Source organism: Fomitopsis serialis (assembly GCF_022376445.1).
Source record: "Fomitopsis serialis strain Sig1Antser10 chromosome Unknown B0H18scaffold_25, whole genome shotgun sequence".
In the NCBI taxonomy this organism is placed as follows: domain Eukaryota; kingdom Fungi; phylum Basidiomycota; class Agaricomycetes; order Polyporales; family Fomitopsidaceae; genus Fomitopsis; species Fomitopsis serialis.
The window spans coordinates 171,163-183,949 of NW_025954985.1; the positions used below are offsets into that span (position 1 = coordinate 171,163).

At 56.1% G+C, this 12,787-nt stretch overlaps 3 protein-coding genes across 3 annotated transcripts; 2 read left to right on the forward strand and 1 right to left on the reverse strand.

Annotated features, from left to right (window-relative positions):
• Window positions 1-1,512: 1,512 nt before the first annotated feature.
• B0H18DRAFT_954116 (uncharacterized protein) lies at window positions 1,513-2,242 on the forward strand (the record flags this gene model as incomplete). Its single annotated transcript, XM_048042242.1, has 4 exons — window positions 1,513-1,607; window positions 1,661-1,797; window positions 1,855-1,952; window positions 2,009-2,242. The coding sequence occupies 4 exons, from the start codon at window positions 1,513-1,515 to the stop codon at window positions 2,240-2,242; spliced, it is 564 nt and encodes a 187-aa protein (XP_047894555.1).
• A 731-nt stretch (window positions 2,243-2,973) lies between these two features.
• Window positions 2,974-4,939, forward strand: B0H18DRAFT_1118143 (uncharacterized protein; the record flags this gene model as incomplete). The annotated part of the gene is made up of 4 exons (XM_048033723.1): window positions 2,974-3,329; window positions 3,378-3,629; window positions 4,629-4,729; window positions 4,788-4,939. 4 exons carry the CDS (start codon window positions 2,974-2,976, stop codon window positions 4,937-4,939), a joined length of 861 nt encoding a protein of 286 aa, XP_047894556.1.
• Window positions 4,940-8,830: 3,891 nt separating this feature from the next.
• On the reverse strand, window positions 8,831-9,646 carry B0H18DRAFT_1118144 (uncharacterized protein; the record flags this gene model as incomplete). The annotated part of the gene is made up of 4 exons (XM_048033724.1): window positions 8,831-9,205; window positions 9,259-9,347; window positions 9,406-9,530; window positions 9,588-9,646. 4 exons carry the CDS (start codon window positions 9,644-9,646, stop codon window positions 8,831-8,833), a joined length of 648 nt encoding a protein of 215 aa, XP_047894557.1.
• Between the last annotated feature and the right edge of the window lie 3,141 nt (window positions 9,647-12,787).

Here is a 12,787-nt window from a genome sequence, read left to right on the forward strand (position 1 = left end):
GTAGATAGAAGCCAAGACCATAACTCACATTGTGGGCGATGCTCGCGTTCAGGAGGACACTATCTTGAAGATGACTCCAATAGCCTCGCGCAAGCCCAGCGGGGTCACGTCTCAGACATCTTAGCCGTCAATCGGCCGCGCCCGTCGCCCTCCTCCAGGTCGTAGAGCCATGCGGTAGCCAGGATGCCGTCGGCCGGCGAGCGCGACGGACGAGCCTCGGGGACATTGAACGAGCGCCTGGTTCCGGCCGTCGTAATACGAGAAGCTGACGTTCCCTGCGCTCAGCGTCATGCACAGGCGGGGTCAGCGGAACCTCACCAATTGCGGTCTCGACGGTCGTGATGGTCAGGTCAGGCGCGTTCGGCTTGTCGTGCACGCCCGTCGGGTGGTCGGTCAGCGTTCAACAGCTTCTCAGTGTCGACCACTGTCTGGTCGATGTACCGGTATTAGACCGTGGCATGATATAGGGACCGTAGAGCTACGCATATAGTCAGCCAGTCACTTCGCCAGGCGACGACGCGACGACGCGCATAGTCGACTCACTGTGATTCGATGTTCAAGCTGCGCGTTGGCTGAAGCTTTGAAGGTCTGAAGCTAAGCTTGAAGCGCTGGACGGTGCTGGTGAGCGCTGAGCGCTTGAATGTCCGTCACCCGTCCGTCCCCGACCGCCCCTTTCCGTCCCTCGACCGTCCCTTTCGGTCCGCTAGCGCCCATCCAAATCGCAAACCATGCGTCCTCCTCTCCTCCGGCCTCTGGCACAGGCTGGCCCACTGTATCATACGCCTCAGATCATGAATGACGTTCGGTCAGCCCGTCAACGCACTGATCATGATATGGCCGCCAAAAGGTCTGCGTGCCCAGCCTGTAACGGGCCACCTTTCCGTTTGATGCGCAGGCGCCAGCCATTCTCTCGCCATCGTTTCTTAGCCTTATTGCTGCCGCAAACCGCCAGCATTCAGTTTTCCTCCACAGTTGGCAGCGATCGGGGAATGGATAGGGGCATTAGGGGATACACATGTATTAGATAGTAGAGTGTCGTCGTAGTACGTAGTCTTATGTGTTGTGGTGTTGTGGTGTTGTAGTTATAGTGAGCGCTGTCATCGTCAATATTTTAATCCTCCGACAGCGCCTGTGGCTGTCGGGTCGATGTCTCAATGGATCCTCCCCTCCTCCTCCTCCTCCTCCTCCTCCTCCTCCTCTCCTCCACTGCCTCGTACCGCCCAGCACTCTGCAGACCTGCTCGTGTTCCTCCGGGCGAGCTATCGCTATCCAATGGGTGTCTTGTGAACAGTTGTACTCAGAATTCGTTCCAGCGTCCCTCGTGATGCTGATAATGCATTCTGCATTTGGTTCACAATTCGAACCGCTGCCAACGAAGAATCGGTGGATTAGACAAAGGAACAAATAAGTCCGCCGATATAAAGGGCCTGTAGTCGTGCATGGGCATGATTTGTGCAGCTCAGATTATTGTATCCTCCTCCTCCTCCTCCTCCTCCTCCTCCTCAAGCATCGATGAACCCGGCCTCCTCCTCAGTCCGCATCGCTGAACCTCCCTGGTCGAAGTGGCGTATACCAAAAGAGCTGAGGAAAGAATCTTCAGATGAACAGTGCGCCCCTTTTCCGTGCTATGCTAGAGAATCACCGAGCTAATTGTTGTCAGATTATTTCTCATCATGCTGTATGTCAAACGCGCAACGTTCAGTGCAATGGCTTTGTACCAGGCAGATCAAGATAGCGAGCCCGATGACTTCAGCACGAAAGCTAGCATCATGTTTGTTCGCCTGCCAGGCGGGTCGTGTGAGTACAAGCCGTATCTGCACGCAAGTTGACGCAGGTTATGACATGCTCTGTTAGTCGTCTTGATGATGAAGGTTCAGAAGCCCGTGTCGGAGGCGAAGAATGAATACTATAGTGTGATATTGGCCACAGGTGTCTCATTCCGTTTTGATGAGGTGCGTTGTGCATAGCCTGCGTTGTGTTGGTCCCCATCTGCTTAATTGCCCCTCAGAGCCCCCCATCTATGCAATGGCTTCAGGATGACACCTCGTTCACTATCCATTTCGGCACTTCTGAGGAGCTGAGAGCCTTGGTGCAATGCATCCTGATTGCGCGGGCAAACGAACCCGCAAATGCAAACGACGTCACAATACTGCATGAAGTCGGCGCCCTCCAGGCACAAATCAAGCACAAGGGAGAGGCGACATTTGTGGCTGCCGTAGAAGCCCCGTCGTCCACTGTCTAGCAGAACCCCGATCCCTGAGTACGTCTCTACTGCTCTTCGAGGCGGCATTGCCAAGCACGCTGACTGCCGTCCACTTTCGTACACACTCGGATTACACATGACAGCCAAAGATCGCCTTGGCTGGTCTTTTCGTTCCTCTCCATTCCGTCATTTCTTGCGCCTTGTATACGGTAGCAAATAACAGACCATTTGTACAGTACCCCACATATCTACCAGGTGCACCTCTCCATGAGATTGTTATGGCTGCCCCGGCAACCGATGCAGGCCTCTGAGAACTACGAACGTCTCGAGTGAATTGCGCTACCTGGTCTGGCTGTTGCGGCGATGACCGTGTGTATCCAAACAAGTAAGTACTGGGGCATCATGGACGAGTTACAACCAACGTACAAGACTTACTTCAAAAGCTTCACGGGTGGGGCTTGGAGAGCATGTGGCACTATGTACAGCGAAGAGAAGTCGTTCTGGCTGGCGGGCGCATGACGCTCCGGGCCGTGGCGCGGGTGATGGGATGAGCGACGTGGTGATTAGAGCCGTGTGATGTAAGTATGATCAGCAATGAATTCTGCAACCTTCCGGTCAGGGTCGTGCTACTTACGCACCTCGTAATCTTCGAAGATGATGCTAAGTCGAGATATCAACTTGGAGCAGCAGCAGCCGAAGATCTGCAGTTGAAGTCCCCGACGGCGTGAACGTAATTGATGACGACGATGCGGTCGGGGTAATCGACCTTCATGGCCATCGTATCCTTGGCTGCACCCCGCTCACGGAGTTCAGTTCAAGACGTGGTTCGCGCGTCCGTATCGTCAACGATGCTGCTCTTGCTGGAGGTTGTGCTTGCCGAGTGGTTTGTAGCACTCAATGCAGAGCAGATGGATGTCCGCGTTTATAAGAAAATCGGCGGAGATGTGCCCCTCCGCCTGGCTCGACATGAGGTCATCGCCGCCGATGAATGCTACACAAGCTCGACGATGCCCGGGATGGACCGCACCGTTCACAAAGGGTTCGTCCCGGAGGACGGGTTCAACAGCACAGAGCATGCCTCAAAACGCGATGCTTTGATGGCCAGGCCCACGAGGAACAGCTGCGAGTACGTCGGAAGGGACGACGCATAAGGCAGGCTCACCATCGGGAATAGCGCTGCGGCTTCATCCCATCTATCGAGAACGCTTGTGCATGGCCCGAAAGGCAGGCTAGCGCAGTCGAAGGCGCGTGCGCCGGCCGCGCGCGAAGGGCAGCGGGACACCTCCGTCGCGCTCACCGGCTCTTCCTTCCCGCCCTCCGACAAGTCGTATGTACAGGTCATCTTGATGTGCAGCCTGTGGCTCACGACGAAGAGGGGGCTCATTTCCGCCTCGCGAAGGCAGCGCATACCGGTCTTGGAGCTCCGGTACGCGTTATCGACATGGATGTGCGTGTGGAGGGAGTACGATGTCGAGGATTCTCGGGCGCGGCGTCGTCCTTGAAGACGTAGCCGTCGCCAAGAATAAATTGGCCGAGGGAGTCCCTGGGGAGGTGCGACAGGGTATCAGTGGTGCGACGGAGAGACGACTGCCAAGCCGACGTCGTAGAGAGCATGAGCGGGGTTGGGGTCGCGCAGAGGTCTGCAAGGAGGCTTCTCTGAGGACAGAGGGATGGGAAAGAGCGTCTTGTAGAGTTAAAAGGGCGACGAGCTGTGCCCATATAGTCAGCTTCCTTTCAGACTCCAGACGAGGGTACGTACCGGCACTGTTCCGACTGTTCAACATTAACAAAGAAATCGGTCAAGCGGACGCGTTTGCACTCTGCGTCCGGGAGATCTTGCATGCGGAGACGCATACAAAGAGGGAACGATGAGGCCTCAACGTCGATGTAAGTGTCCTGAGATGATCACGCGTACCTTCGAGATAACATACGGAGGAAACTTGGTTCAAGCTCTATGTCAGTCCGAGGCTCGACCTGGACGCTGTAGTCTGTGGTAGGACAACTGTCCTCCGCGGAGAGATTGATGTAGCGGTTTACAGGGCCACCTGAGCTCAAAGACGACACGAGAACAGGAACGAAACAACGAACAGCAGGAAGATCACGAACGATTGCGTCGTGAGTCGATTTCCTGTATATAAGGTCGCTCTCGAGAGCGACTCAACAGCGCTCGTTCGTTCTCAAGTTTGCGAGCGTCACACGATCGGTCCTACTGTATTACAGTATGTAACGCGAGACGCCGCGCTACATTAGACGCTGAAACTCAAGGCCTTAGCCTATCGCCTCCAGCTAGCACGACCAGCGTCGTCGTCGAAAGAAACCAGACAATATGCCATGCACAATACCAGTGGATAAAAAAAGTGCCCTTCTGTATGTACTCTTGACACACTGCTGTGCTGCTCCAAGGGGCTTAACGACGCTGAAACAGACAGGCCATCATTGACGCAGCACTAGCGTACGAGATCACTTGCGCACCAAACGATGACAATAGTGATGTCTTCCATGGAGCTTCCGCGGTGCAACCGAACGGTAGGTTTTGTGTCTTGGCACACGAGCACAACGTAACTCACAGTGGATCAAGCACCAGCGAACATAGACGACTTGTCTGTAGAGGAGCTCCGCGCGAGGCTCACACAAACGGGAGTGAAGGAAGATTACCAAAAACTTGTCTTGATCCTGCTCCGGAACACCTGTGCTCTCTACAAACTCTCCCAGGAGGGTTGTCACCAGCCATCCTGATTGTTGTTGATGAGTCAATGCCTGCCCTGTTCCTGGCCTTTGTTTCATATCCCCAGTCCTGCTCTTGTTATTGCTTTCGTCTTGATAGTGTTTGTAGCTAAATTGTTCGCTATTTGAAAGTTCCCCATTTCATTCGAGTCTAGCATCCTGCCACCCCTAATTTGTACCTTTGAACCGTTGGAGAACATTGCAGGATCCCCAATGATTGAGCGCTGCATGTACTAGTATCTCGGCGTACCAACGTCCCTCCTCCACCGAGTGCCACCAATCCGCGCTCACTTCGGATCTGTCGCGGCCGGTTCCGTATCCACCGCGGCGCTCATTGGCTCTGAGGAAGGGACCTGTGTTTTTTCTCCTTTGGAGGAGAGATTGAATGCGACGCCGAGACGTCATCATACGCACGCTTCCTCTCTTTTTGCTCTTTCTCTGATGGCTGGTCTTTTGTGCACCGTACGCTCCAAGTAAGCACTCTCGTCTATCTACGCCTATTTCGGCGCTTCAGACCTTTAGCTCTTGTCAGACTAACGGCTCTACCGGCTCGTTGTTGCGGAAAGGTACAACGCAGACTGGACGTAGGACCGTAATATAGTTCCCACGTTCTGCGTACAGCTCACAGAAGACTACCTGTGTCTGAGGACCATTGAGGACCGAAGAAACCGTGGTACTACCCACGAACCCCGGAGTACTGCGCGCGGTTTGCATAGAAGTCGGCCTATCGGTGCTGCGGAATGCCGCGAGAGCATACTGGATGTGGTGATTGCATACTAGGGCCTTGAACTCGTCAAGCTTCGTAGTGCAGGTACCAGGCGAGGACGGCTCACTTAAGTCCCTGAGGTCGGACTGTCGGATGTATCACGATTGAACGAACGCGTTACAGTGGTCAATGTTACTCATTCAGCATTTGCGACGACCTTCGTAGGGTGCCATGTGTCCGGCTCTCCGTTCTCCATGCCCGCGACGAGCACGCCCCGCGGTCAACTTGCGTCCGTGTAGCCGCATGCTAAACGGTTGAATCTACACGCCGTCAACGCGTCAATAGGAGGTCATCACAGACATCTCGATAAACATACCATGTTGCGGTCGGAGCGCGTGCCAACGCGTCGTGCGAGGCGGGCTTACGGGGGGGGGGGGGGGGCGCCCTATGCGCTGCTCGTCTGCACAGCTCGCCAGTCCTCCCCCGAGATCCTTGGTGCGCACGTCACACGGCTGACTCGCTATTGGGCAGCACGGTTGCGCCGGCTCGCTTGTCTTCGTACGGCGGTCTCGCGGATGTGTCGCTGTCGGGCAGCGCGGGGGCGTGGATTGGCTAGTTGGCTGAACCGACGACTGTATCAGCTATCGCCCGCGCGATGGCATCGCACAGCCCAGCATGTGTTTGAGGTTCGCCAGTGCGAGTGGTGTCAAGGACAGTCGCGTGGTTGAGTTGGGAGAGAGGAGTTGAGGGCGATGTGAGGAGGGCAATCGACGTGTTTCTCTGCTCGTCAGTCGGAGTTTCTCGCCGCGTCTTGATTCCTGAGACTCGAAGTGAGAACCGCGGGCGGCGGTCCCTTCTCCCTCCGTCATCGAAAGCAGAGCTATCTTAATATTGCGTACATCGAGCGAGCTGCTACTCGACGTACCCAACGCCCGGGATTTGGATGATGGTCCGTGTGTCGCATGCGTTGCGAGGCTCATCAACAGAGAGTACCTCGAACCTCGAGCTCGACATACTCTCTACTCGAAGAGCGGACATCGCGTGAGGGAAGCAGATGCGCCGGGCGTGCTCTTTTGCCTGCGGGACACATCATATTTCGTGACATCATGAGGCTCATAGCCAAGCTGTCGCGTGGGTTCCGGGACTCAGTAGCTCTGCTGACACAGGGTGCAGCGAACCCGTTGTTCGCTATACCATCGGCAGGAACGCGTACTCGGCGCGAACGTGCAGAGGTTGAAATCGAAGAGGCCACGGTGAGCGCATTCAGAGAAGGGCGCAGCAGCGGGTACATTGGGTGACGGGCTTGACATATCCACGCATGCGATGGTAGATAAAAAGGAGGCGCCGGCTAGAGTTTTGTGAAGACTCCAGGCGCGTCGTCGTGCGAGATGGACACGCCAGACATGCACCAGGCGTGATATAGCACTCGTTCATTGCATGTACGTCAGAGCGGTAAGCTCGACGTACCGCCTATACGACGCTCAGTCGTGAATGGACGGAACACGCCGGACGTGCCGTGCAGCGCGTCCGCCGTGTTGCGCACATAGACGAGGGTACAACGTTTGAGTCGTCCCGGAGCACAAGTGCATCATCTTCGTGGTTAACACGACGAACTTGATGTTCGTCGTTTCGGCGCGGGCAGTGGCAATGGCAGTGCTGAGGCAGGTACGTCCATCAAGGGTGTACCTGTACTTATCGACCCTCTGTGCTGGTTGGTAGCGTGTACGTCGAACAATAGGCTCGGCGTACTCACTACACGACGGTAGGTCGCGGAATGGCGGGACACATCGGACGTGCAACACTGCCCGTCCGCCGTGTCGCCTTGCGAAGTGGAGGTTACAACGTGGAGGTCGTCCCGGGTACGGAGATGCCACATTCGTTGCCAGCAGCGCGCACAATGACCCCCGTGTTCGTTGATACGGGTGCAGGTACAGGCACAGGCAAGGGAGAGAGAGAGGTGGCAGTGAGGCGTGTACATCCAGTAAGGGCGTACCTTCGAAGTTCGAGCCTTCGTGCTCGTATGTTCTACTCGCCCTGCGCCCTTCCTCTTTCCGCATTCTCTCCTCCTCCTCTTCGCTCCGCGTTCGCCACGTTTCGCGTGAACTTCTCGCTTGCACATTGCATGTCGCCAGAGCCGCGAGCCGTCAAGTAGAGGTCGCCAGGGTCGAGAGAAAGGCCTCCCGGGTCGAGAATAGAGAGGAGGAAGGAGTGGGCGATCTTGGGTCGCCGGTGGACTGCTAGCTGAACTCGCGGTACTTCAGCTAGATAGCTGCTGAGTTGGGCGCGAGCGTGTCCTTCGAACGACGCGAGCATCTTGCCGTAGGGTCGCGCGGTTGTGGTGGCTGCTCGAGGACGAAGAGGGTCGGTCCATTTAGTCATCGAGTCGATGGTAATTTACATTGGTGGTGACGCGTGACGATCGAGAGCAGCGTGCTGGGCGATAGCGCCCGGAGCGCCCACCGTCCGCGTCGACGCGGGCTCGCGACGCTGGACTCGGACGTCTTATACGATCACCCTCCCACAAAGACGAGGAGGAGGAGGAGTCTGCCTAAGTTGTTGTATTATGGATTAGGAATCGTCTCCGTCCTATAAGCCTTGTATGGCTGCAACTCAGAGGTAGACAGCTGGCAGGTTGTTCAAAAAGCCGTTGTGTGTAAGCAGTATGGCAGCCTGAGCCTGAGCCGCGAGGAGGAGGAGGAGGAGGACCGCGCCAGCGCTTGTATATTCGCGACTACTACGCAGAGCACGTTAGGCCCGGGAGGAGCTGTATATAGCGGCCCATCTTTGCTCAGTGTCGACGAAAGATGAAAGAGAAAGGCTGCATCAACAGCCCTAAATCTATTGAAGCCTAGTAGCCGATAAATGTGCGTGAGCAAGCGACCGAAGCAGTCGCATCGACCCCTAAGTTAGCTCCATCCCGACTATAAGACCGTCTCGATGTCAGAGCAGCAGAGCTCAAGCGTCACCCTGATGGCTCTGAGTCTGACTTGTTTGAGGCGTGTTCGCTTTCTCTTGGTGCACGCGCTAAGGTGTACGGCGCGCAATCCACAGTGATAGGTGACAAAGGAATGCAAACGGCGAACTTGGGCGAAGTCATACATGTTTAGAGAAAGACACGCATTACAAAGGTGACAAGGAAGCAACTGGTAGTAGTACAAGGACACAGCTCACTAGGTGCCACGGAGCGGGGTCGGACGTCATTTCTTTCCCATGAGACATCCCAGCATAATTCCAATGGCCGCGCCAAAGAGCACGGGTCCCAAATACGGAAAGAGTATTTGGTCGGAACAGTCGGAGGTGTTCCTCCCATCGGAGCCGTCGTGCACTTCGTCAAGCGTCTGTTTACCATCATGATTACCGTAATCGCGGGGCGTTGTGTTCGTGGGACCCCCTAGAGTCTTGGCAAGCGAACCCTCCAGACGTACGACTTCCTGGGTTGCGCGGTCTTCCTGTGCTTCCTGACGGTCGCTGATCGCCGAGAAACAAGAGATGCAGGAGAAGAAATCTGCATCCGTCACGAATTGGGCGTAATACCAACTTTCTCCTGTCTTCCACTTGACCGTGCGGAGGACCTGTAAGCAATACTTCATTGCGCGGACTCACAACATATGGTCACAGGTCTTACCTGAAAGGCGACTATCCTCGTGTCGTCTCCCAGCACCACGTACTCGAAGAAATTCCCCACAACGCCGTTCTCCCGGCCAGCAATAACGACTAATGGCAGAAGTGATCAGTGCTCGATGAAGATGAGAAAGCGTCATAACAATCTCACATTGTCCCGAGGGCAGTTGGGCGAATACGAATCTCGACGGACGCGAATCTCCCTCGCTCTCAAACAGCAATTCTTCGCCAAAGCTGATATCCTCAACCGAAGTGGCGAGCAAGACGCGAATGTGCCTAGACGCCACCGCCAGTCAGTTTGACGAGAAGAGGTGTTGTGTGCGTGAAACCTACTCATCTGGGTCCATGGTGTGTGGCATGCCCTTGAGGGTGAGTCGAGCTGCCGGTGTCATCTTTAAACCTGGCAATCCCTGGGTCTATTATACGGTACGGATAGAACAAAACAAGCGAGAACAAAGACGAAACGGTGCGGTCGCGGCTTTCACTGCCACGTGGGATGTGTGGACAATGTAAAGGCGTAGGTCCCGGGATACGCCGGTCTGTATTCCGAGTAGGCCAGTTCGACGACTTCGTCCCCTAAGAGAAACAGAGTAAGTTTTTCTCACTCGACCCAAGGTACCATGAATTCCGTTCCGACGTAGGTCGCGTTGTCTTGATTCCTGAGTAGAGCTGGGTGAAACGGACGTATATCTTCTGGGGCTTCGATATTGATCTAGAAGTGGTCGCTCGTGCGCCGGTTCTCGTTGCCGTAAACTCCATAGGCTCCGCGTATTGCCCAAGGAACATTCGAGCGTGGTGCGTGCGCCAGATAGGGTCCAGTCCGATGATGTTCGCGTCGAACGCGGGTCTTCCTGGTCTCAGATCGGTCATTAATTGCGTGCGTTCTGCGACGCTTTCTGCGAGTCGAAGCCTACCAGCTCTGTGACCACCGACACCCGCATCAAGTTCGAGCAGTCGACGCCAATGATCGCGCCTTCAGTCCGTTGCCGGTCAGCATTGCGGAAGCGTAGACGAGAAGGTTCTGTACGGCGTCAGCAAGTCCGTCCGCCTAGCGGGCGCAACTTGGCGTGTAACTCAAGGTCAATCTTGAGCTGTTTCATACGCTCGATGCACTCGACAAGATCTTTGACACGGACCTCCTCCGACTCCTGATTGAATGTCTCAATCACGTCATACCTATGGAGCTCTTCGCCATCTGATTCGCCCGAGTCGTCGTCCGCTTTTGGCCTTCGCGACAGCCCATCTTCGACTTTGTGCTTCGCTGCAGGTGCCTCACATGGTTCAGTTCCAAGCTGAAAAGCTGGATGTACGTTACCCATCGCGTCGTTGACGCATTTGGCAGATCCGGCTCATGGATCATCTTCTTGAGGTAGCTTGCGTCGACGTCGAGCCGGAAATGGACGCACCAGACACGGTGTCGACACTCCTTCATCACCCGAAACACGCCGTACAAATCGACTGTGGGTTGGGAATATCTTGACTCGGTTGCGTTGAACGTGCACGATCCGAAAAGTGCAGGATTTTTATCAGTCTCGGTAAATTGATGTAGTACCCACTTGGTACCCACCCTACTCCATAGATACATACATTGACGAGTCGACCGCGAGGACGACAAGTCCGTGATCCGAGCCGCGCGGAGACTTGATGATCGTTGCTGCTACTTCTCGAGGACTGGTGCCTGCGTGACGAGTGACTTGAGTTCGTTCGTTCTGCGCTACCAACTTCGAACCGGGCCCATCAGTAGTTATACAAAGCGCGGAGAGAGGCTTAGCTATCAATGAAAAGTTCTTGATCCATCGGCGCCCGACTCCCGCTGTGCCGAGAACTCGCGGACGTCTGTGACGGATCCGCAGTAGGGCCCCTTGAGTATCTTATTAACGACGTGGCTCGGTATGTCCGCCCGGCCAGTACTGTTTGGCGAGGTTTGGCGGCGTCAAGTTCAGTCTAGGTACCTTTCTTCGGGCTAGGTCGAGTAGGGTAGAGTAGTATGTGACTACTGTGTAAATGATAGTGGTGGTCCTAGACGGAGAGATCTGAGACGAAAGGTTTTGTGTATGTAGCGGGTCATACAAGACGCTCGCCGGCTTGTATGGTCCGCAACGGAGACTAGTAGCGGGTGCGGGGCGCAGCCCTACGGGCTGCCCGACCCAAAACGGACCTCCGGGACCTATGGGGCAACGGGCGAGCTGCGATACCCGGGATGAAGAAGCTGGGGCGACGCGTTGCGGCTCGGCCGTTGCTCCCAAAGTTAACGTGACGACCCTCGCTGCTTACAAACTGCTGAGGTGATAGTAGGGGTGAGGTCGTCAAAATACCAACGAACCTATCGACGTGCTTCTGAGCGCGTCGGTGGTGGTGTCACCAATGTCGGAGGTCCTGTCGTGTACGCTAAGCAATGAGCTCAGCGTGCGCGACCTCTTGTCGGCCGTAGCTTGTCGAAATGACAGCTCTTGAGGTTGAAACGTTGATGGCCCGACTGTCGCATCTCCGGACATGCCGTTGGCTGTCAGACGCGGCAGCGGTGTCCTGACCGTAGATGCGGACGTGGTCGACGTGCTTCTGCGCACACTGACGGCGGCCTTGTCACTAGTCTGGAGCACGGTCGTAGGGTGTGCCCGGTGCCGTCGCGCGCGCATGTGTGGCCGACAAGCGGGCCGGGTACGTTTGCGAGTATGCGAGACATGTCGATGGGGTCACCCAACATGTGCATCGAGCAGCAGACTCGACGTACCCACTGTGCGGCGGCTCGTAGAAAATTGGAGCACCTCAGACGTTCAATAATGCGCGTCCGACGCGTCGCCATGTGGAGCAGACGGGGTACGACGTGTGAGTCGCCGTCCCGGATAACGGAGGTAGTGGGTACGACATAATGGCCGTCCCGAGAGGCGGGCGTGCCGTGCTCGTGACCAGTAGGGCGCACAGCGGTCTTCCCGTTTGTTGTTACGCCTGATGGCGCGGGCACTGGGAGCGGGGACTCGGACGGCAAGGCAGGGACGGCCAGTGAGGGCGTACCTGCGATTCTCGAGCCTTTGTGCTCGTTCTTACTGCTCGCCCCACGCTTTTCCCCTCCTCTCTTTCCTCTTCGTCCTTCTGCTTCCCTCGCGCCGCATTCTCGTTGGTTTGCGCAGCCTTCTTGCTCGGCACCGGACTTGTACGCGCGTCGTGCGAGTCTTGGACCGTGCGGCTTTGTTGCATGTCGCCAGAGCCGCGGGAGCCGGATTGAGGTTGCCAGATACGAGGGAGGAGGTGTGAGGATCAAATGGAGGTCTTCCGGGTGGAGTTTGAGGCCCGGGGAAGGAAGGAAATGGCAGTCTTGAAACCGCGCACTCGGCGCTAGCACTCGGAGCGCTCACCGTCGACGCGGGCTCGTGACGCCCAACGCCTTTGGTGTCGAGCGCGTCGCCGGTCGTGTCGGACTCGGAGCGCGCTGTTGACCACGTCAAGCGCGTCACTCAACTCACTTTGATATATCTTGGTGTCACGGCACATTTCTGAGCGCACGACTGTTGAACTTGCGGGTTCCGGCTTGTTCT